Raw genomic sequence first — 22,579 nt, 5'->3', positions numbered from 1 at the left:
GCAATTCAAATAGAACGATGATTCTATCCAATTGCTCTCGACGTCACGTCAATTTCCTATTAACCCTGTTCAACTTGGTTCACGCAGTGGATAGAGACAGTATTTATATTGCAGTCGAATCTCAAACTCAACTGAAAGCTTCTTCTGCCTTTCGTCATTCTGCCTTTCTCTCGGAACACTGACGTTTCCCACTTTTCAAATACTCAATAATTCGTAAGAAAAAATGTTCACCAACTCGTTTCGACAGTGCAGTGGAAATGGCACGTTTCAAGTCGTATTGCAACGAGGCGTGACCTTTGCCCGATTTATTATTGGAAGCAAGAGGCGAGGGAAGCGTTACGGAAATCTCTGGAATCCAATACCTAACAACCAACTTTACCCTCCCTCTCTGCAGCACGAGAACGTCGACGTTCACGGTTGAATGCCAATATCAAGGAATTCTTCTTCTAGCGAATATACATGATAATAAATCTCTATACCTATATCTAATTCGTATTCCCATCTTGCCGAGATTCATTTCAGAGTACAGTAATGGATGTACCTACACGGCGTGCTTCGCGTTCACGTTGATGAGCTGTCAAGTGTATCGGAGTATCAACTGACGCTCTTAAAATCCGTACTGTACTATACCTACCTGTACAATAATTTTCAGGGGAAATTCTGACTGGAGAACAACGCTCAACCGGATTAAAACGAATCAAACCATTCTGGCCAATTAAGCGAGTGAGTGAGAGAATGGAGGTCGACTGATTCATTTAACAGGTGGTCTCTCGGGATTACCAAACTCTGTATGTATAGCAGTTAAATGATGCATAACGACATCCCATAACGAAAATTATCCGCAAGTGAGTCAATTATCCGCGTACGTATGAATGGGTAGAATATATTCGTGGGTCTGGAGAAAATTCATTCTCCACGCTCATGGTTTAGTTGACTGACAACGCCGACTAACTGAATTTCTTTCGTATTTGAACACTTTGCTAAGAAAAATAAAAGTTTACGATGAGAAACAGATGTGTTTTGCAAATACTCGCCAAACGATCAGCATAAATTAAACTACCGTCGGAGAATTATATTACTCCGAAAATTTTGTAATATTACGTATGTATGTATAGTTGCTTGATGTATGCAGGGTGTGTATTTATGTATTCACCCCATATACAGGGAAAATGATAAAATATAATAGATTGAGTAATAAGAGTTAAAATAGCTAAATGAAAATATTTCTCTGAGTACCAATAAAGTCACTCGACCCCTGTAGCAGGAAGTACGCGTTTATAGGCGTAGATAACATTTCTCTTAAATTTTTACGATTACTTACGCAGCGGCATAACCGACCTTCCAAAAGAAGAAATGATGTAAAAACTAAAACGAAAATCAAACAATTACACGATTTAACTTAACGTGTGCCCGTTATAGTTTGGAAAATAAAGTTTTCTCAAATTATGTCGGACAAAAAAAAAACAACTTGAGTTACATTGTACATATGTAATGAGAAATGTCTGTAAATCTGCTGTTGTAGGAAATAATAATTTATTCTAAACACATTTTTCAAGGAATACAAGTCAAAGATGTCCCTCGGATTCCGAGACGGTGGGACATGTTCAAAAAGTATTCCATACATCAAGTCCCAACACCTTGTGCCAAGAGCTTGTGGCAAGACCACAGATCCGGCCGGGCCGCAAGCTTTCAGTTAAATACCCGAATTACAGTTAAGGAAAAGAAGGTGGTGATCATTGGAGCAATTTTATAATTGTGGGGAAAACAAGAGACGAGCTTTGTGGAGATAAACAAGGGATAAATCATTTACGGGCTTAACGATCGACTACATTACCTACGTATTCCCCCCAACGAAAATAGTCGAATAATTTTTATATACATACTACCTCCATGTACGTATAAAAGGCACCCACTCAACGAGGCTGCTTTACAGCGAACCCTCCGTAAAAGCAATGTTCAATAATTTAAACCCGTTTCCAGCAAGTCGCTAATTCCCACTAGCCGGATCAGTCATTTATTAAAAAAAAAACTCGGAAGAAAACGGCTAAAGGTCACTGGTTTAAAGTTCCCGTGAAATATACGTGATGACATAGCTTGCAATGAGGTCGTACCAAGGACTAAAGATTCTTATGACTCGCGATACCATCAGCGTGAATTAAAATAACGTATTAATCGATGTTGAATTTCCACGGAAATACAAATACACGTTGATGAAGTGTAGCGGATTTTTTGCTAATCAGGTTTCACATTTTCCAAATATACCAACAAATTTTAAGGGCGGCTTACACTTGCACCTCCTGACCTCATACAAGACACGAAGCACCATCGATGAATCTACGTAAGTTCAATCCGATGGTCGTTCGGGAATCACAGAGATTCAATGGCACGATAAGAAATGGTTTCCAAAGACGACCCCATTGCGAAAACGAGTTCAAATAGTACAAAGTGATCAGACGCGAAAGGGAATAATTTTTTCAATATAACGTATTACTCTGCGAGCAAAGTTGAATCCAACCGCGAATCATTTAGCCTCCGGTAAATTCGTGGCGGCGACTCTGAACCCGTTGTGATCCGCGATGTAATGGACCTGCTGAAGGAGTCCGTTCGCATCGATGTAGCTGTAGGCACCTCGGGTTGTCCCGTCCAAGGACCTGGACTCGGTTTTGGCGCTGGTGTCGCCAGCATACGTGTAGTCGTACTGACCGAGCGAGTCCTGGGTGTGACGTAGCGAGCTGTGCATCAGCCTGTAGGGGACGACTGGGAAAACGTAGTGCGGGATGTGGGGTAACGGGGCGAAGCTCTGGACGCGATGAGTGTCCTGCTGCAGCGGCTGGTTCAAGGGAATGACTTCCGGTTTTTCACCGAGCGTTGGTATGCCTTTGGAAATTTGGTCTGCTTGTGTTTTCGAAAGTATGAAACCGTTTTTGTCCAGATCTGATCTCTCCGCGTCTAACTTGTTGTCCAGATCTTGTCCCGCCGGATTCAAATAGTCCAGGAATGCCGGGGGAGAGACGCTGCTACCCTGCTGATCGGCCTTCCGCAACTCCTCAAGGTGCGACTGCTTCGCCGCTGCCACTTCCGGCGTGTCCTCTACTGGCCTCAGTTCCTCTTTTGCCTGTTGCGGAAGGTTGCTGGCCTGCACTCGGAACCCGTTTTGAGCATTCGCTGTGTAGGCGACAGTCTGTAGGATCCCGTTCGCGTCGATGTAGGAGTAGCCTAAATTGGATAAACTGAGTATTAGATGTGCTTATGGTGGATAATGGTACCGCCTTCAAAGTCAAGGTTGTGTCTTTTCGTGAATAAATGCAGCGAAATCAATGGTCGATAATTGAAATTGACGTCGATGATTGGTTGGAATATCAGTGAAAGATCCTCTTCTTAACAGATAATGGAACATTCAATTTTAATGGATCAGGGCTTCTTTCACTTGTGAATAAATTTTCGAACTTTAGCAATGTTACTGACGGTGGGACAAGGTGAGGATTTTCACAAAATCAGCTAAAATTCATTCGAGTTTACTTGACTTTCAAAATCTTTTTCTATTTTAAAGCGACAATAAGAACTAGAATTCAGAGTTCTACTCTACCTCAAAATTAGACCTTTATTAATGTTAACTTTCTACACTTAAAAATTCTACGAAACAGTTTCCCGCGTCTCTGAAACTTTAATATCGTGAACTTTGTAATTTCTGATATTTCTACATGTTCACCCTCTGCACCCTGCCAAAGTGACCCGACGGTATTAACAAAACTCTAAACCATGACTTTATAACGGGGGCGAATCCATTCGAACATACAAAGTATCGAGTGTTTTGAGGTTTGCGGAAGTAGGCGGCCCCCGTTCAATTTATATGGATATGTGCTGTGCGAGGAAGACGGAGGCTGCGCGCTGCATCTTGAATTAGATCTTACCTCCTTGAGTCGTTCCGCCCAGACGAGTTTCCACCTTGGAATGATGAGGCCCCGCGTAAGCGTAATGATAGCCGCCCAAATCGTCACGAGTCTCATATTGTCCCAGGGATCCCACCGGCGCTATTGGACTCAGCCAAACTGCTGTCAGCGGGGTGCCAGCGCAGCAGCTGATCAGGACGAGCAGGATAGTAACCTGGTGTTGGAAATAATTGTCGGTTATTTTTTAGGCTTTTGAAAAGGAGTTTGATCGCATCGCGCCACCACCCAAGTACAAATTGAACAAAACTAGTTCCAGGACCACTGAACTCGAGTTCGTCTAATTCTTGAGCAGTAGAGAAGAACCTTGATGATTCATCACTTTAGAGCAGCTACTATACATTATTGCACTATTTTTCGAATGCCATTTAATTCTCGTGATCCCGAGAACGCATTTTGTTCGTAAATCGATTCTATGTGAAATCATCGTTTGAAATGAATTTTCGCTCTATCTTCTCAGCAAATAATGGAGAATTTTCATGTAGAAGTTCACAGTTTAATTGACTTTTCTGATTTATTATGAAATACTTTAATTATATCATTGAAAATTACAGACGGTTTTTTTGAAACAATGTATCCAGAAAACAAATTAACCCTGTCGTATGAAAATTGGCAAAACATAAGATTTTGGGATGCGAGAAATACAAAAATCACATGATTCTTGTATATTTTTTTATAATTACTGAACTTTCTTAACCGACTTATCGGTTTTTAATTCTCTTTTTTATCAGCTGTAAAATTGAACTCAAACGATTTTCGAGTTAATTTAATTGATTTGGTAATATTTTTATTTCAATGATATTTTACTGGTTTGTGCGCCTGACTTATTGCATGATTAAGCTTGTTTTCCAAACGCTGTGAATTTGGTTATCACTATATCCTACATTAAAATCAATTATATAGTTACAAACATCAAGACTTCTTTTTTTGTCGATGTATGAGTCAGGAGATAATCAAATATTAAATTGAAAACGTTTTAGCGAATCGTGTAATTGGTCGAAGCGGCAAAAAACATTGAGTAATTCATGTGTGAATATGAATTATAAATTGACAGATCGTTAAAATAATCTAATTGACTCCGTATTGACAATTCTACTCGGCTTATGGGATTACATAAGTTTACGCTAAGTTTGACCCGCCGGGATAGATAACCGCGCACTTAAGTGTTGTAGTATGAGTAACGATGAAGTGAAACTGTAAACCGGTGAAGAAACTCACGTAATGCGTCAACCTCGTGAACTTGAGATCACGTGTGAACGCGTCTCTTCATTGATCTATCGATGCATTAGAACACACGAATGGAACAGAATTGACAAATTTTCATTCTGATGATTAAAAAAAAGAAAAAAAAACAAACAAATTATAATCATAACAGACCTGCGAGACGAAGGAGCCGGAATTTGATGCGCTCCTCTATTTGTCGATTATATTTAATCGAGAGCAGCTATTTTTAGAACGATGATGCTTATAAATAATTCGAACAATCAGAGTAAAGAGGATGATTGGTCCCCTATTTACGGACGAATAGGTTGCGTAGCGTTTATTACTCACAGCTATCATGGCGCTATGCGTAGCAGAATCTCCACGTATTATAATACTCGGTATGCACTCTAGCCGAATGAAAATCTGCGCAGTATATTACGCGTCGTAAACTTGAACCAGGATCCAGGCAAAGAAGATGCGTGTCCAGATGCAAGTGCATCTTCTTATATAGGATCCCTTCTTCTCCCTCTCCTTGACGCTCTTCTCCCGGCCCTCATCCGCCTCCCACTAGCAACGCCGGGGCCCTATGAGGCCCTCAGCCTCGGTACCACGACCACAAATCACCCCGAGATCGATTCTTCGCTCGATAAATCAATGTTTATTAGTCTCGTGGCGATTTCAACGCCACGCCGCAACAGCGTTCGACGACGATTTTTTGAATTTTGAAAACGATCTCGTACTTTACCCTCCGCCGTTATAGACTGCTTTATTATTTGTAATTGTTTAATTTTTACTTTAGATTGAAGCAAAGTTTACTTATTATTAGAATTAATTGCCCCCATTCACGTCTAAATTAGCGAAGCAACAGCGTGGTTTAAACTTCGCGATGCGTTCCAGCCTTGGCTCTGTAACGTGAAGCAGAGGAGAACAATAAGGCCTGCGGGGAAACGGTATTTCGCATGCCGATGCAAATATTCTATTAAGAAACATCATCCGAGATGTGTGATTCACCTTCTTCGCGCCTTGATTTTGTCTCGAGATTGCGCAAGCTAATGCAGACGACTTGGACTCTTGTCAATGCACAGACAGTAGCCATTTTTTTCACAATTTGCCAAGAGAAAGATATCAAATCTTTAAAAGTCCTACACGCAGTTTGAGATAAAATTTTTAATTCTGTACTTGAACCAAAGTCCTGCATTTTCCTAACGAGCCGTTATTAATAGTGAAAAATCCTGAACTGATGCACGAAAATTATTCAACGGATGGGCGAATGCGGAAGAAAGGAAAACCATGCAGACTGCGGTGGGCGCTTTGCGTTGGCTTCAGCATTGGCACCGTCCTTACGTATAAGGTAGATTCCACCGGTTCCCACCTCAGCAAGACCTAGAATCTACACAGTCTGCTATGAGCCAACAAATGGAGAAAAAGAAAGCATTCAAGATGAGGCCTTGCATGGTTGCTCGGGTGAAGAGGATTTTTTATAAGTCGTAAAGGAGCCAAAGCGCAAGGAATTAAATCTATTTTCAAACTACTTAATTTCTGTTAGAGGAATTTCCTCACGTGATAGAACAGCGATAACTCATTGGCTAACCACGGTTCATACGCGGTAAAAACTCGATAAGCAACACCATTAATTCCTCCGATTCACGGAACGAAGCCGCAAAATCTGTCTCGAAGAACCGAATCCTGGAGCAATACTGTGGAGCGGAATACACGCCTGTATTTTTCATCTCCGAACTGAGCACCGAATGTGCCCGTAATTACACGGTGGATGAAGCAGCACAAGGAGCGGTGTTGACAAGAAGGCTCTAATAACGTCATTAGATTATACTTAGGAGAATGGCCTTCCTACAATCGATTGCACAAGCAACGGTGGCCGCGTATCAATGGGTGCTCATAATTGCAGTCGATGCACCGTTACAACTTCTCTATACACATATATATGTATATATATATTTTATGTATATATGTAATATCACTTTTGGTATACTCTCGGACTTCCATCTTTCTTATTCACCGTTTTTGCCCTGCACTGTGCTACGTCGTCGGTAGCAGACCTTCTCAGGTCTTCATCATCCGACAAATGTCACGCCTCTGTGGCTTGGAATAATGATGCAAAGAACGGTCTTGAGGAGGAGTAAGAGTGAGATTCACGAAGCCCCGAGTTCCAAAAAACACCGCCATCTTTATTTCGGTTCATCCTCTTCCCTGTCTTTCACTCTGTATAGGCATGTATATATTGCGCATCAGAAACACGGGGACAAAGAAAATAAGGCTCATTCTCCGTCGCTCCAGAGCTGACTGACGCTGCACTTTTTTCCCTTTCTACAGGTTTTTATTTACAGTTTATTTTCATTCCTAACAAACGCTCCGAAAAACCACTCTGCGGGTAAATACTACTTGCAGGGAAAATAAAAAATCGCTGTTTTAGATCGCGTAACAAATTACCTTACTTTGCGGTCTGTTATACGCGTAATCTTGGCTGCGTGACGCACCTCGTCCTCCAAGATATATGCCTATACCTAGATACACGTGGGCAGTCGCGTTGTACCAACAGAAACTAACTTGAAAGCACAGCACTTACAGCGTAACTCATCCGACTGTAGCGGAATCCGTTCCTCGTAAATAACTCATCGAAATTACACAACCGCCGGCGTTATTGTTGCACCGATTTTTATCAAAGGCAAAAACTCTGCCAGAGTACATCTTTTGCTCGCCAGAAACTCGGTACTTGGAATGGTCAGCCGTGTGCCAGGGCTAATGACCATTTTCTTTTTTTTCTTCCTTGATCGGGCGAGTTCAATGAACGATATTGAACACCGACTTGAACACTCTTACCAATGATTCATGGATGCAAATTAATCGGCGCGGTGAAAAAAAAAAATCACTCACCTGGTTGAATTCGTCAGAATTTCAAAATTTATTGAACTCCTGTTATCGTTCCTCTCAGCTAATATTACATCAATGCACCTGAAGATAAATATTATTTGCAGACCGCGGAGCGAAAACCTGTCGATAAATTTATTCGGAGCGATTCGTCGAACCGGCAAGCACCTAATTCAATTCGTCCAAAAAGTATGGAGAAAGTTTTTTTCAGGCGAAGGAAATACCTTCGCATCGTCGATCAATGTACCTTCAGATTCGATTTCGTGAGTCTGATGTATCCTTGTAAGGAGGTGTATTTTTCTTACTGATCTACCGAGACAACGAGCCCAACGGACGACGTCAATGGGAGTGACCAGAAACCGTTGTCCGCGAGGCAGAGAAGGCGTCTGTCTATTGCATTTACGATACCATGTACCAGATACCAGAGGGCATCGGACTCTCAAGAGCGTTTTGACCATCGTCGATTACCAATTCAGGGAGGGAGAGTGAGAGAAAGAGAGAAACTGGAACCAGTACGTACAAATTCTCATCTGCAACCACGCGATGCACCCAGCTGCATTTTAACTAACGATCTTGAGACACGAGAATTGCGGTGCGAATCCGATCACGAGATCAGCCAAGTTTCTGGAGTCACGTAAAACTTTTTTCAATACATTCTTACATTTTCGAATATATCCGAAACAGGTCGAAGTACCAGCGTCGGTGCCATGACCTTACCGTGCGCAGTTCACGACTGATCAATTACAACTTTTATAAATCAATCAACAAAGCATATCGTCGACAGATATGCACCCTACATATGTAGATGTGATATAATATCAACGAAGAACATAATTATCATAAGTATAGAACGTTCCCTCTAATCCGTGATTCGATACAGGATATTAAACCAACCATTTCCAACGATGGACTGCTAATTTGCAATCAGTTTCTTCGAAGGATCCGCGGAAGCGTTAAACCTCCGGTACTTCATCAAACGCATGGTCCCTCCGATTCTGAGTACGCCTCGAGTAACACTTATTCCTTTTGCCTACAACCGCCCACGCAAAATGGCAACGAGTTATGCCTCTGGCAATGCTAACGGCGATCAGGCAAGGATTTCCCGGGGTTTTGCGAAGAGGGAATTGCGTGGTCTAACTGGGACTAACGAGGATCAAACAGGATTCCGAGTGCACGTGTAGCTGAGAACGGGTTATGGCTAGGGCTTAGGTGTATTAATCTCGGAAGTCAACGAGGCAAAAACTCGTCACTCGTTAAATTTTTCACGCTTCGAACAACGCGGAATCAGACACGCGACGAGGCATAGCTATAGGCTATTCATGTCGAATTGTTATGCGTGTGAATTTGAAATGTGAGCTGTATTTTTTCGTTCCTCAGAGTCTTTGCGAAACGGTGAAGTAACCAGTGGTTCGCAATTTTTTTAAATTCCTCACACTCATCGGTATCTAATAATATCGTTTAATCTTTTCAATACACCGAATCAGCTGCGTTCGGATGCGGCTAGATAAGGGCAGCGATATAGAAGGCCGGGGCTAAACTTAGCCGAGGTTCATTGCCTCTGCTCGGATCTCTGATCTCCGATCTCGAAGGTGGCCTGAGATTCGCTTGTTACGACTCCCGGCTTCCTCGTTCCTGGCTACCGGTCATTTCAGCAAAGAATAGTCTCGCCTGCGGTTTTAACCATTATCGGCTTCCCATGAGCAAGATAACCGCTGCAGAAGCCAACATGCTGCATGCGCTCTTCAGCCATCTGATAACATCCGGACCCGCAAAAGCACCCCGTCGCTTTTCTCATGATGGGAAATTTACTGCCGAGTGATAGTATGGGACGATAAAGATGAATGCAAGCCAATTAGCTCAGTCTCCTTTGCTTTGTGTCTAATCAATCAGGCAAGAAGAAGAAGACGATGAAGAAGAATAGAGTCAAAAGTTGTCACGTTTCGGCCCTAAGGGGAGCACTCGTCAGAAAACTAAGAATTTATTAACCACGATTAACAAAAAGAATTTAGCGAATTAACAAATATATTTTGGATGCTGGCGCTATTATTCTTGTATTTTAAGAACAAATTTTTCCTGGCAATGGACAGTTTCACCTCGCACATGAGGCTTTTGTAATTTAACGTAAGTCCTTATAATTTTCTTTTACATTTTTTCATTGTTCACTTATTTGTTAGTTTGCTAAATTCTATTTGCTAATCTTGGTTAATAAATTGTTAGTTTACTAAGGAGGCCCCCCCCCTTATGGCCGAAATGTCAAAACTTTTTACTAATTTCCGTTGACCTTCGACACCGAGAATTCCTACACACTTTCCTCAAGTTCAAGCCAAGATTACTATTTAATTAATGAATATGAAGAATAGAGTTAGATATTATTTTGAATTTTCGCCTTATTTTTAGCTCGACAAACACGGCGTGGTAAAAAAAAATTGAAGTAAAATAGGATCGCTAATGAATTTGATGAAGCTGTAAAATTCAATCAATCAATTTGGTGTTAGGAAGCGCTTAGCAGATTAATGATACAAGCCTTACCAGAAGTTTGAGAGCTGTGAGCGACGACTATAAGAACACTTCAATCAGAGAGTCATTAGCGCTGATGATATAATCGCTCCAATAAGAAAATTGACAGATTTACTCAGCGTTAATCGTGCTGAAAGGGAGGCAAAAAAGAAATTCAGCATTTGATTGATTGATACTTGGTTTTATTTTTATTTTTCAATTTTTTTTTTTTATCGTTTTTTATATTTCGATTTCGACCGTCGTGATTTATAATACAAATAATTTAGTGATCCATACTGCGATGAAACTCCGTAAGAGACGATTGTGCGGTGTAATACGATAATGTTGCGTGCGAATTGAGTAGAAAAACAGAAATTCCATCGTCAATTCGAATTGAAGCGACGAATGACAAATTCGTGTAAAAAGGTAGTTGTGAACAAATCATGAGTTCTTACTATCGCATAGCGACAAAGATGAATAATTACGATGCACAAAATTTTCTCTCTCATTGTTACAGACAGAATTTACAATTAGACTGTACCAGGGCGTCCGGTATCAATGGCGTAGCAAATTTTAAATACATAATTTCCAAAACACGTTCTGAATAATTTTTGAGAAAAGAAAAGGTGAACGCTTGAACTCGATTTAGAATCAATCCTGATTAATTTATAACATAATGTAATGATATTAGTGGAAAAAAATTTCCGATAAACCCCAGATCACCCCGCCGTTACAGTTTCCCACATAAAAAATTCGCATACTGCATTATCACGAGTCATTATTTATTCACCGACGACCAGCCCCTGCCGAGAATCCGCGCCTAAATCAGTCGCTAATGTCGTATATATATGCATAACGTTTTTCCGCAAATCGTGGCTCCCTACCACCCTTGGTGCTTCTCAAGTTCAGCCGCGTAGGCCTTGGCATGAGCTACTTTGGCGGCAGCGACCTCCGGAGTGTCTCGGGGCAGCTGAGCGACAAGGTGAGACGGCGCGTAGAGTGTCTCGGAGGAAACGGCGACCGCTGGGTTACCATAGGAGTCGATGAGCTGAGCGGCATAGACTTGCGGAGCCTCAATCTCGACGCGCTGGCCAGAATGGACTTGCGTTCTACTCTGGCTAGAGACGGCGGTCGGTACGGAGGCGACCGTGGCGACCGGAATCGCGGCAGCAGCGGCGGTCTTGGCCTCAACGACGACCGAATCGACCTCCGGAGCGATCGGAGCGACGGAAACAACAGGCTCGACGTGTGGCGGGTTCTGGACCTCGACCGTCTGGCTGTTGTGGACCTGGAATCGGCTCTGGCTGGAAACCGCGGTCGGCACGGCGGCCACGGCGACCGGTGCGACTGCCTCATGGTAGCTGATCACCTGCTCGGGAACGGCGGCAACGGGGCCTGCAAATTGAGCGTAGGCAACGGGCGCTGAAAGCTCGATCTTGGCGTTATTGTGGATCTGGCTTCTCGACTGGTGGGAGACGGCGGTCGGGACGACCGAAACGGCGACCGGTGCGACAGCCTCATGGTAGCTGATCACCTGCTCGGGAACGGCAGCAACGGGGCCTGCAAATTGAGCATAGGCAACGGGCGTTGAAAGCTCGATCTTGGCGTTATTGTGGATCTGGCTTCTCGACTGGTGGGAGACGGCGGTCGGGACGACCGAAACGGCGACCGGTGCGACGGCCTCGTGGTAGCCGATAACCTGCTCGGGAACGGCGGCAACGGAGCTTGCGAATTGGGCGTAGACGAGAGGCTCCGAAAGCTCGATCCTGGCGTTATTGTGGGTCTGGCTTCTCGACTGGTGGGAGACGGCGGTCGGGACGGCCGAAACGGCGACCGGTATCTCATAGCTTGCATAAGTCTGGAGTGGGGCGGCGGGGAGGTACTGCTTGTAGAGTGGGGCCTCAAGCTTGAGGGACTCGTGCTCTTGGTGATGGTACTGGCTAGAAACGGCCGTCGCGGCGTGGCTCAGGCTGCGCTTCTTGCGGCCCAAAGCCGCCACGGCCTTCGCGTGCTCGGCGAAATGGGCAGCTTTTGCGGCTTGAACCTCGGCCGTTTCCAGCGGGACATTTACACCGACTTGGGCGTCGGTCGGCACGTTTGTCGCCGCGATGCGGAAGCCGTCCTTGTCTGCGACGTATTGGGCCGACTGGACTATGCCGAAGGCGTCGATGTAATTGTACGCACCTCGCGTCACTCCGTCGAGCGTCTTGATTTCTTCCTTGGCCGACGGACCCCCGGCATAGTTGTAGGCGTATTCACCAGTCAGAGTATTCTGTACATGATTGTACGTCGGCAGCGGACTCGCCACGTACGAAATCGGGACCAGCGATATTATGCTCCCTGTGCTCACGGCCAATGCCGATGATAGAATAATCTGCGGAAGGAGATAAAGGAGATTTTGAAAAATGGATCGATAAAGTCACTTTTATAAACTTTTGTAATATTCGCGCGGTTTTTTTTATTGTATTTTTAGACAATATTGATAGAGTTTTCGTCAATCGGTCTATTGTTGTCGGTTAACATGATATTTTTCTTTTGAATCGCTATTCGAAACGGTGAGATTATTCGGTGATTTAGAGGAACCGGATTTGATCGAAAATTTTATATTGAAGAATTAGATCCGGGATGCGAAACTTTTGAAGCTTTCACTTGAGTACTTAAGATTTGAAAATTCCCACTCCGATAAGTTTTGAAACTCCGTGATGCGATTTGCTTTCACGTTCATTCGAACTGTTCAATTCAATGAACGTCAAGCGTGCTGTGCCAAAAGCATGACTCTGGACCTTAATTTTGTTCAAAAATCCGAGAAAAGTCGGCGCATCAATTTTCAACGAAATAAGCTTACTGGATGATGTGGAATTTCCTGTAATAATATGCAGGTATGCGTGCAGATATTCTTTAATATAATAATAATAATAGATCCCAACGAACATTCGAAGCTAAACTCACGTCTGTTTATTTCCCACCGTTTGCTAATTTTTCTTCTTCTCCGAAGCTTGGATATAAACATCGTTCCCTGCGGTTATATACAAGTATGATATACCAGTACAATATACTTGCTCGGCACTGAGGATCCATCAAGAGATATACCAGTCGTGTAATAAAAATTCAATTGCTCTGAGAATCTCGATCCAGGTTGCCCTCCGTTCAACCTCTCTGTTATATGCTAGTTCGTGTGTTTGAATACCGACCCAAGGCTTAGCGGGAAAATGTATACATGTAGTATTTTTATTATTCAATTACGCGCGCGAACCATGACCGTTTAGAAAAATGATCTCGAGGTGAGAAGGAATCCGTGTAAGGTTCACCATCTGATATACTGCAGTGAGAAGCGTAGTTCCGTGTGGACGCGATCATGTCTGACCGTAACTTACCGCGGTATCTGCACGCGTGGATTTGCACATGTACCGTATGAATATATACGAGGTGGTAAAAAATGAGAGGAAATTTTCAACCGTACTTTTACTCGGATTCCCGCATCGCAGTTGCAGGCTCACTTCGCCGAACTATTTGTCGAATTATCACCAACCCGGAGCTGCCTAAGCCAAGGTAGTTGTTCACCGGCAATTTTCCACCCTCCCACGTCGCGCCACCTTAAGCCACCCGGACCAACTCCTGAGAGTTTATTTATGCATGAGATTCAGATCCCCCGCGTCGACTTTACGGCCCAATATAAGATCCATGGGAGTTGTAGCGGTCAAGACCCTGCCTTTCCTATGCTATACTACCTTCTCTAGTCCCCCGTTATGGGTTCATACATAATGCGTGGGAGGGCGAAGTGAACTCGAGTGGTGTCAGTTTTATTCCACCAAAATTGTAGCACGATGAATTCGATCGTACGGTGTGAAACTGATAAGGGATTTTCAGAAATGAATTACCTTTCAGTTAAAAAAGTGTTTTAATCGTTGCATTTTTAATCAAATGTCTTGAGAGCATTGAAGGTTCTGATGAAATTTACTTTTAGAGTCCATGATTTCGACATTAAACACTTCCTTAAACCGTACAGAAAAGTTAGACCGATGAACTTTGCACGTCTAGAACTTGTACAGTAGCTGGTGCATATGAAACAGGATTTCGGAATTTTAGTAATTTCTTGTTCCTTGTTAAACAAACGAGTAATTTAGGAAGGATAAGTTAAGAAATCTTGGGTGCGATGGTCAGTTCCAAAATTTTTTAGTATATTAAGAAATGAGGAAATGCAAGAAATTATTACAACTTTACAACTGTTACCAGATTTTTGTGAATTCGAGACTTTACGATTAATTTTCGTTCAAAGTCAAGATCACGGATTAAAGAAGATAATTTCACACAGAAAGACCCAATATTTCGATCGCCTGAATCCAACCACCATTGCAACAAATTTCTTTGTTGACGATAAATTGTCGAATGATTTCACCTCCGCATTCACCGAGACATTTCTATCTTTATCCTGCCTAATCGAACGCACTCAAGCCTCATTCTAAAATGCACTGCGTAGGTCGAACTTTGTCCCCACAGAGATAACACGAATGAGAATTTGAATATATACTCACCAGTGCAGTCTGCATCTTGGAATAATGTAATACTACTTTGCCAACCTCCTCGTAGTCTAAGGACTGTTGGAGCAATACACTTTGCTTCCGATCTGGTTTTGACTTTTATAGTCCCACACTCGGATCGCACCTCGGCAGTTGTGTTGGTGAGTCGCTGGGCGAACCAGGAACCTGAGGACAGTCTGGCTGGCGAAGGTCGGCTGCACCGAGAATCCACTCACCAAATCATTGTCCCAGGCGTGGTCGAGCCAGTTAACGATCTCGGACCCGATACCTCGTGGGTTGCAGATCGGTGCTTGGGCGTTCCTTTGCGAGTTGTTCGCCACCGACGACCTTGCTCCGGGCTCTGAGCATCTAAATCTCGAATTTGACGCAACAGGATATCGTCAAGCTACTGCATGCCCACACTTTTGTCTCCGCGTTTCGAGGTGACTGATCGAAGAACTCGCGCCTAGCGACTCGGGGTGCGATGTTTTTATAGGGCCTAAAAGGACGTCAACCTTCCTTTTAATAACTGCCTGCAAGTGGTCTTATATGAATTTTTTGATGGCAAACTTTTTTATTACACTTCATAGTCGAGTGCCCTTTTGATGTTATATCGTCTAATCGCATTGGAGTCTCACAGATTTATCTGACATCGCGCTTCTCTCGTCCATGCACACTTGGGGTGTAGAAAAATCGGATCAAATTTGCTCCGATTTAACTTTTTTTTCTTCACGACTTGCCTAGAGCACGAAAATTCTCGATGCTGAGATACCATTGTGTTAGTATACGGTTTAAAATTTTTATTTCAGAACACTTATCACCTCTTGTACAAGTACTCAATAGATCGTGGATATTCGCAACAGGAATTCGATTACGCGCCCTTGGATTAGGACGCCGAATTCGTCCGGGGACTTGGGCGACTTATTTCGAGCGACGGCAGGGAGGATTTCGATAAATTCTGTCTTGATTTTGTTTACCCCGCCTCCACGCAACGCCCGGGATGGAAACGAGAAAGCTTGATTCCGGCGTAATTCGAATTTGCCAAACTTGGCTCGAGCCTCGGAGACGAACCCTTCGCTGGCTGATTGTTTGCCAGACTCATGGAGGAGAAGTATATGCATAGCGTCGGAAAGGGAGTCGAGCGGCTCTTGAGAATGAAAAAGTTGTTCATCGATACCAGCTAGCAACGGTTAATCGGTGAGATTGGACTGTTCGCACTGCCGAAGATATGCTTCGTCGATACGCCTATTTTCACCCCCTCCGATGACAAAAAAGGTTCAAAGCTTCGCCTCATCGTGTTTGACGACCTGGTTTCTCAATCACGATGTCACCCAGTTGAGTGCATGCGAAAATTTGTTTGTGCGAAAAGCGAAGAAAACGAAGAGGGAATGTCAAACCACAAACGGGGGTGACAGCAGATCTTGGAACCGAAGCCTGAGGGGATGTCTGAGAAAAACGACGTTGGAAAAGAATCTCTTTCTCGAGTCGTACAACTTCGGAGAATACCTACACGGGTATAAAATAATACTCGGACCAAGTATGTATGTCTTTCTTTTCACGATCATCTCTCAAGGCCGTTCAATGCTCCGCGATCTGCGAACGACTTTCATGGTCTTCGACCACCTGCGGCATTTCTCTGGCGCGCAAGAAAGAACGGGAGAGAAAGAGAGAAAGAAAGAGGTTATATTCGGTATAGTGTTCATTTTAATTTGTGTATTCCTGTGCAGGTGTACGGATCATGAACAATATCTTATGCAGTATTTTTATACAGTGAACGGAAGTGAGAGAATTGTACGCAGATGAGTGAATCCAAACGATCTTCTCTTTGTTGCTCCATCTCATTCTTCATTTGCTTGCAAGAAATCAGTAGGGAGGAGACTCCCTTCTGCCTCCTGGTATACCTAGACACCCATACCAATTGCTCCGAGGATTGCTTCCAGCACTATTTTCCATACTACATGGATTTATCTTTTCAACTTTTTTATCAATCTTGTTTTACTTTGTGTTTTGTTCAGATGCAAAGTCGCTTACACAGTAGTAACTCAATCCACCAGTACGGACAAGATTATATAATACATCGATCCACAGTATGATGTAACGGCATAAGAAGATAGACGTTACAGACACGAAGAAGTTGTAGATCGGGATAATCTACTTGAGAACTTTAACAGTGAAAGATTCGATCCACGCTCGAACGCTGATCAAGTGGAATGCAGTTCGAATTACCCGTCGGTACAGAACTTACAACAAATGCTTTCAAGGTGAAATTTATACTGTCAGTCACTGATCGAAACTTCAAAAATGGAATCTGACTATAGGAAAAAGTACTCAAATTATACACTGCAGTGTACATAAAAAAATGTATTTTAACAAACTGGATCGATTTTTATGGAACGAAGGTGCCACCGTGTTTATAATGATTCAAGCGTTCAATTAGATATCGGTAAAAGGATGCTTCATTGTGTCACGGTGGATAGTCTGGACCGTGAATCGGGTCAGTGATTATGGTGGATGAAGAAAATTGAGTAGAAAAAAGAAAGGAAATAAAAGGAGCTTCGAATCGGAACAGAAATAAAATTCTTAAACGAGAAATCAAATTTGTTGTGTCTGCAATCGAGAGCAAAGTAAACTCAACTTTATTCAATGCACGAGTCAAACTAATTTTCTAACCTAGAATAAATTGCTCAAGCTGGTTTAAATAGTATTCAATGTACACTTCAAGTGTTCCACTTTGTTTGCTACAGCTGGTTCTGCTATTTCACTTGCGTCGACCTGAATTTTCGTTGACAATCGTGATAATCGTTACTCAGTAAATTAATGTTACTAGGAAATCGAAGGCCGTGAGCGGTGACTATAAGAACACTTTTATCATATTCACATTTGAGCATGGAATAATTTGGTCTACCGAACAGTTTTTTGTACAAACAGAAAAGTATTTCCGATTATTTCAAACACTCTTCTAGTGAACTAACGTATCTTAACTGTCAACAGAATAACCAGATTGTATCATAGAAAAAAAAAAAAAAAAAAAAAAAAAACAGATCTAGGCAATTCCGCCGACGTGTTGCGTCATGGATGCTAGTGCGCAAATGGAAAATCCGTGATCTTGATTTGTCGAATACTTCGCTGTCATCCATTACAGCTGCGTATAAGGTATCCGTTGAAGGTTTATGGTGATAGTGGTACGCAAAAATGTTCTGGATGGGGCCGAAGAGTGCCATTCAAGGACAAAACGGATGAAAAACTGAAGCGAAATATGATCCAACGCGGAAATAGATTCAGAGCAAATTCAGGATGCATTAAGACCGGGTTCTGAAATAAATCGTGTCCATTGAATTTCCATACTTTATTTCAAAAAACCAGGCTGCGGAATCTTGTGTACCAAGCCTCGAGGTCGGTCAGTTTCAGTACTATAATATATCATAAAAATGAGCAAGAAACGCGCCCTGCAAGTGAGAAGCGACCAGAAATTTGAATACTTTTTTCACAGTCCATTCGACCACTGATTATACGCATTATTTCAAGTACCGTGACTGTAATATATGTATTATTCCATTAATAAAATATTTTACTCTGATTTATATTATGTATGCCTAAAGGCAGAGAACTTGTTCTTTCATTTCTCTCCGAAGACAAGACGTATAAAATATTCATAGGCCGAGATCACGAAAAAACCTATGAAAATATTATTCGCACTGTACATAAAAGGTCTCTCGTTCGAGATTTTTAACAAAAATTAGAATCGGGACACTATTATCTGAAGTTTTTTTTTTTTTCTGTTATCATTTTTTAAGGCAAATGTGTGGTTGTCGAATACAGAATTCCGCTTTGCAGCAGAGCCGTAAACTATTAATACAATTCTAAAATAGCATTTAACGTCAGGATGATCGCATAGCACTCGGGTAAACGTAATCTGCCTCTTACTAATAGCTGGAACGATCAAGATTAAAAGATCGCAGAGCCGCTATCTCCCCTCGCCGTTATCCTCGTATCCTCCTCCTTTCTTTCCTCGTCTTCGGCAGCTCTCTGTCCCTCTCAAGAGAGAGTATCAACAGCAACTCGTCCCTCTCGCACAGAGCCGAAGGCAATTCACTGATCGTTAGAGCCCGGCAGGGATTTCTAACTCAAAGTAAACAATGTCAGTTGTTTGTTGAGTTAAAGGGTTGATATCGAGTTATGCGAGGCGGTTGTACATTCAATATTCGAACTGCACCCCGAGGGCTTTATACGTGTTTAATCGAACGATCAAGTTCATTTTAACCGGTCTCGACTTTCTTGCTTCTTTCGACAGAATGCAAGTACCTACCTGTAAGGTTCGTCTTGGAAAAATCAACTACGAATTTCTTCAGATTTTTTTACCAGTCTGAGAAATTGGATTTCAGTGATTCAGACGTTCTTCTACAGACGTGTAAGTTTCGAATCTGGGTGACGTATGCAAAGAAATCTGATCAAAAAAAAATTGCGCCGCTTTGTATGAAACTTTGGATACTCATATACATGAGATTAAAAGCATAAACGCATACTGCAGGGTGGAGGCATATCTCCAACCACAGAGCTGTTTGAATAAAACTTTTTTCAAAGCACCCAGCGACTGTTTAGTGCATGATCATTATTTGCAAGCATCCTGCAATCCGGGCGGGCAACCGTTGTTGCCTTGGGTTGGATTTTTCATCGGAGTTCTGTATTCCTCGACTCCATGTGTACAAGGTATTCACGCAGATTGTCCGAAGCGTCCGCGGAATTCCGAGTAGTTTTTTCAAGCTATATACCCCGGGGTTAGGACCCTCGCCGCATAAAGCAATAAGTCTGAGAGGGAACTAAATCTCGCACGTCGTCGTACCGGCTGCGCACATAGTAGGTTATACTTTACACTCGGTAAGCGGAAGCATATTAAAAATGCATATCGTTATTCCCCCCCCTGCCCCAGAGACATTCATCCCAGCCGATGGGTGTACTACACAGACCGTTCTTATCGCTGTGTATAGCTCTGACTACGATATATTTATTTCCTCCTGCAGGCCAGGGGATATAGAGACACGAAGAACGCCCACGCTCAACTCCTCGGCGTCAGTGTAGCAAGTATATTCACCCCGTAATCCTTCAGGATTTTTCAAAGCAGATGCAACGCAGTAAACAGTACCTCAAGCATATCGCGTCGTCGACTCGCGACTCAAGTTTCTCTCCCCTAATCCACCCCGCGATAAAAAACAGAGAGATTAAGAAAAAAAACCACCCCTGTAAATGCGAAGACGAACTGCGGTGGAAATTCAACAGAATTTTAACCTGGATGCATATAAATGTGGGCATGCGATGCACTCGAGACTTCATTATATAGTGTATAGGAGGTCAAGATCTTTCATTGCGAGAATTTGCGCCCACGCGATTCGCACACTGCGGACGAAGGAGGAACTCGCGACGTGTGTAATCGGTTGAATAATCGCCAGTCCGCAAAGCACGAAGCACCTACGCTGCCTTCTTCTCGCCTTTTTGTCCGTTCCTTTTCTCCTATCCTTTCCCCAGCCGCCTTTGTGTGGGCAGCCCTATCTGGCCAAGCTGGACCCTCGGGATCCTGACTGTGAGCTAATCGATCCACATCGTCATTCTCGGTCGCTCCAAGTGCGTGTATCTACAATCCAGTTCTCTATAATTGTCTCGTTCACCGGTGAACGCTTTGTCATTGCCCGCATTACGCTCGAGACAGACTGTGGCCAAACTCCACTTCCTTGCAATGAATCAGCCTTGCTATTTTGATCTTACCTTAGTGATTTATTTGATTTTTTCCCGCTGAGCGATCACAGATGGTTTATTGATTTTTTTTTCTTGCTATTTTGAGAGTCAATACGTTTATAGAGTTGCAATAATTTTGGTTAGATACCAAGCAGTCTCTTGTCATAAACTTTGCGCTATTTTGCTCCGGAAAAATATACGCCTCGTCGAATGTATAGTTACGCGGTAGAAATATTTCAATTGGCAAACTTGTGTTTAGAAATTTTCGCGACAGAAAAAAAATTTTCAACTCAATGTAAATGAACGTCAGATCTTCTAAGCTTGATGATTTTTCAAATTGTAGTGAGAAAGGTAACAAATTTTCGTTCAAGAAAGTACAACATTCTTGAAATTAATGCAAACCTACCTTTATCACCCATTCTCTGTACCTATAATTATACAGACAATTTACAAAAATTGGAGTTACAAGATTCAAAAAAACATAAGGACTAAGAAAAATATATAAGAAATTTCGAAGTTGTCAGCAAAAGTATAATTCAAACCAGAATTGCTTGAAAATATTTTCCGAAAAACGGGATGTTCAGAAAAAAAAAAAATAACTAGTTTACATTCTAGAGAGAAGTGAAAAGTTCTCGTTTTTTCAAGCTTTCCAATTACTCGCAAGCTCGGGACAAACGTTGGATCATACTCGTCGGATACAATCGGCTGATTACGAAAAAGTAAGATAAATTATTCGAGGATTGCACATTGACAGTCGCTTGCAGAAAGCCCTGAAAATAGCTTACATCTACTTTTGACGTTTCCATTTCCGGTCGCGTAGTGCAAGGATATGAATATCACAGTGCGATTCTTTGAAGGCTTCCCCGTGCTCAACTGTACGATGCATTTGAATATCGACTGTGTCAAAAGGGGCGGTTTGACCCCTCGACCCGGGCTTTGACTTCGGTTATTGTACGAACGAGTTGGCGGAACGTGGATGCAGGCAAGAAAGGCACAAGTATACCTTCATTTTTCCCAGTGGCTTTTGATATATGCGTCATAACCGAGACGTTGAACACGACTGCGACGAGGATGGTACTCTACGAGGGTATAATAAACCTCGATAAAAATGACATCGCGAGCAACAAGGTATGGCGCATCGGACCAGGTGACCACTGCAGGGCATCGCTTGCATTACCTTTCCAACCAAACAACCACCACCACCACACCACACCCAGCCGACCAGACGCCCATGGCAGGAGATTCGCTCCCATTGGCAAAAGAAATTATGCCGGAGCCTAGGTTTTTGTTTGATTCGATCACGAGGCCGCATTGTGTGAAAAACAATAAGAAGTGTGATCATGATCCTTTTCCTTTTGTGAGCTTGCAAACGATTAACCTGTGCAAATATTCTTCCAGAAAGTTTACCCATTTTAATAATGAACTTTATTCGAAAAGTTGATGTTACTTCCAAATCGAAAAAGAAAAATATTTTTACAATTGAATTAATTCACTGTGCACAACCCATGTAGACATGTAGACGCAAAATTATGCCTGCATGTAAAGTTCTATATGATAAAAATGTATGAAAATGATTTATTAAATGTAAACAAGAATCCGAGCTTGGGACACTTTTAAATCCCATTTATACTCAGTACGTGAATCGAAATTTCGTCATCAGAACCAGATCATGTGACTTAACATTGGTAGATATAGAAATAATGTGCCAAAATCATTAAATCGCAGAATGAAAGTCTGATACGCAATCTTGAAACTGCATCAATTCAGGGTAATTGCTTGGCTTGGCATCGAGAGATGGTTGTT

The 22,579-nt window shown here is 42.6% G+C and overlaps 2 protein-coding genes across 2 annotated transcripts; both read right to left on the bottom strand.

Annotated features, from left to right (window-relative positions):
- Positions 1-2,363: 2,363 nt before the first annotated feature.
- LOC124416095 lies at positions 2,364-5,651 on the bottom strand. Its single transcript, XM_046896960.1, has 3 exons — positions 5,499-5,651; positions 3,912-4,104; positions 2,364-3,216 (listed from the first exon to the last, which is right to left on the bottom strand). The coding sequence occupies exons 1-3, from the start codon at positions 5,505-5,507 to the stop codon at positions 2,522-2,524; spliced, it is 897 nt and encodes a 298-aa protein (XP_046752916.1). The 5' UTR covers positions 5,508-5,651; the 3' UTR covers positions 2,364-2,521.
- A 5,571-nt stretch (positions 5,652-11,222) lies between these two features.
- LOC124415910 lies at positions 11,223-15,213 on the bottom strand. Its single transcript, XM_046896632.1, has 2 exons — positions 15,065-15,213; positions 11,223-12,906 (listed from the first exon to the last, which is right to left on the bottom strand). Exons 1-2 carry the CDS (start codon positions 15,077-15,079, stop codon positions 11,413-11,415), a joined length of 1,509 nt encoding a protein of 502 aa, XP_046752588.1. The 5' UTR covers positions 15,080-15,213; the 3' UTR covers positions 11,223-11,412.
- Positions 15,214-22,579: the final 7,366 nt, after the last annotated feature.

Source organism: Diprion similis, chromosome 2 (genome assembly GCF_021155765.1).
Source record: "Diprion similis isolate iyDipSimi1 chromosome 2, iyDipSimi1.1, whole genome shotgun sequence".
Lineage (NCBI taxonomy): Eukaryota > Metazoa > Arthropoda > Insecta > Hymenoptera > Diprionidae > Diprion > Diprion similis.
Note: the sequence above shows the minus strand (reverse complement) of the source record. Positions and strands in the feature narration are given on the sequence as shown.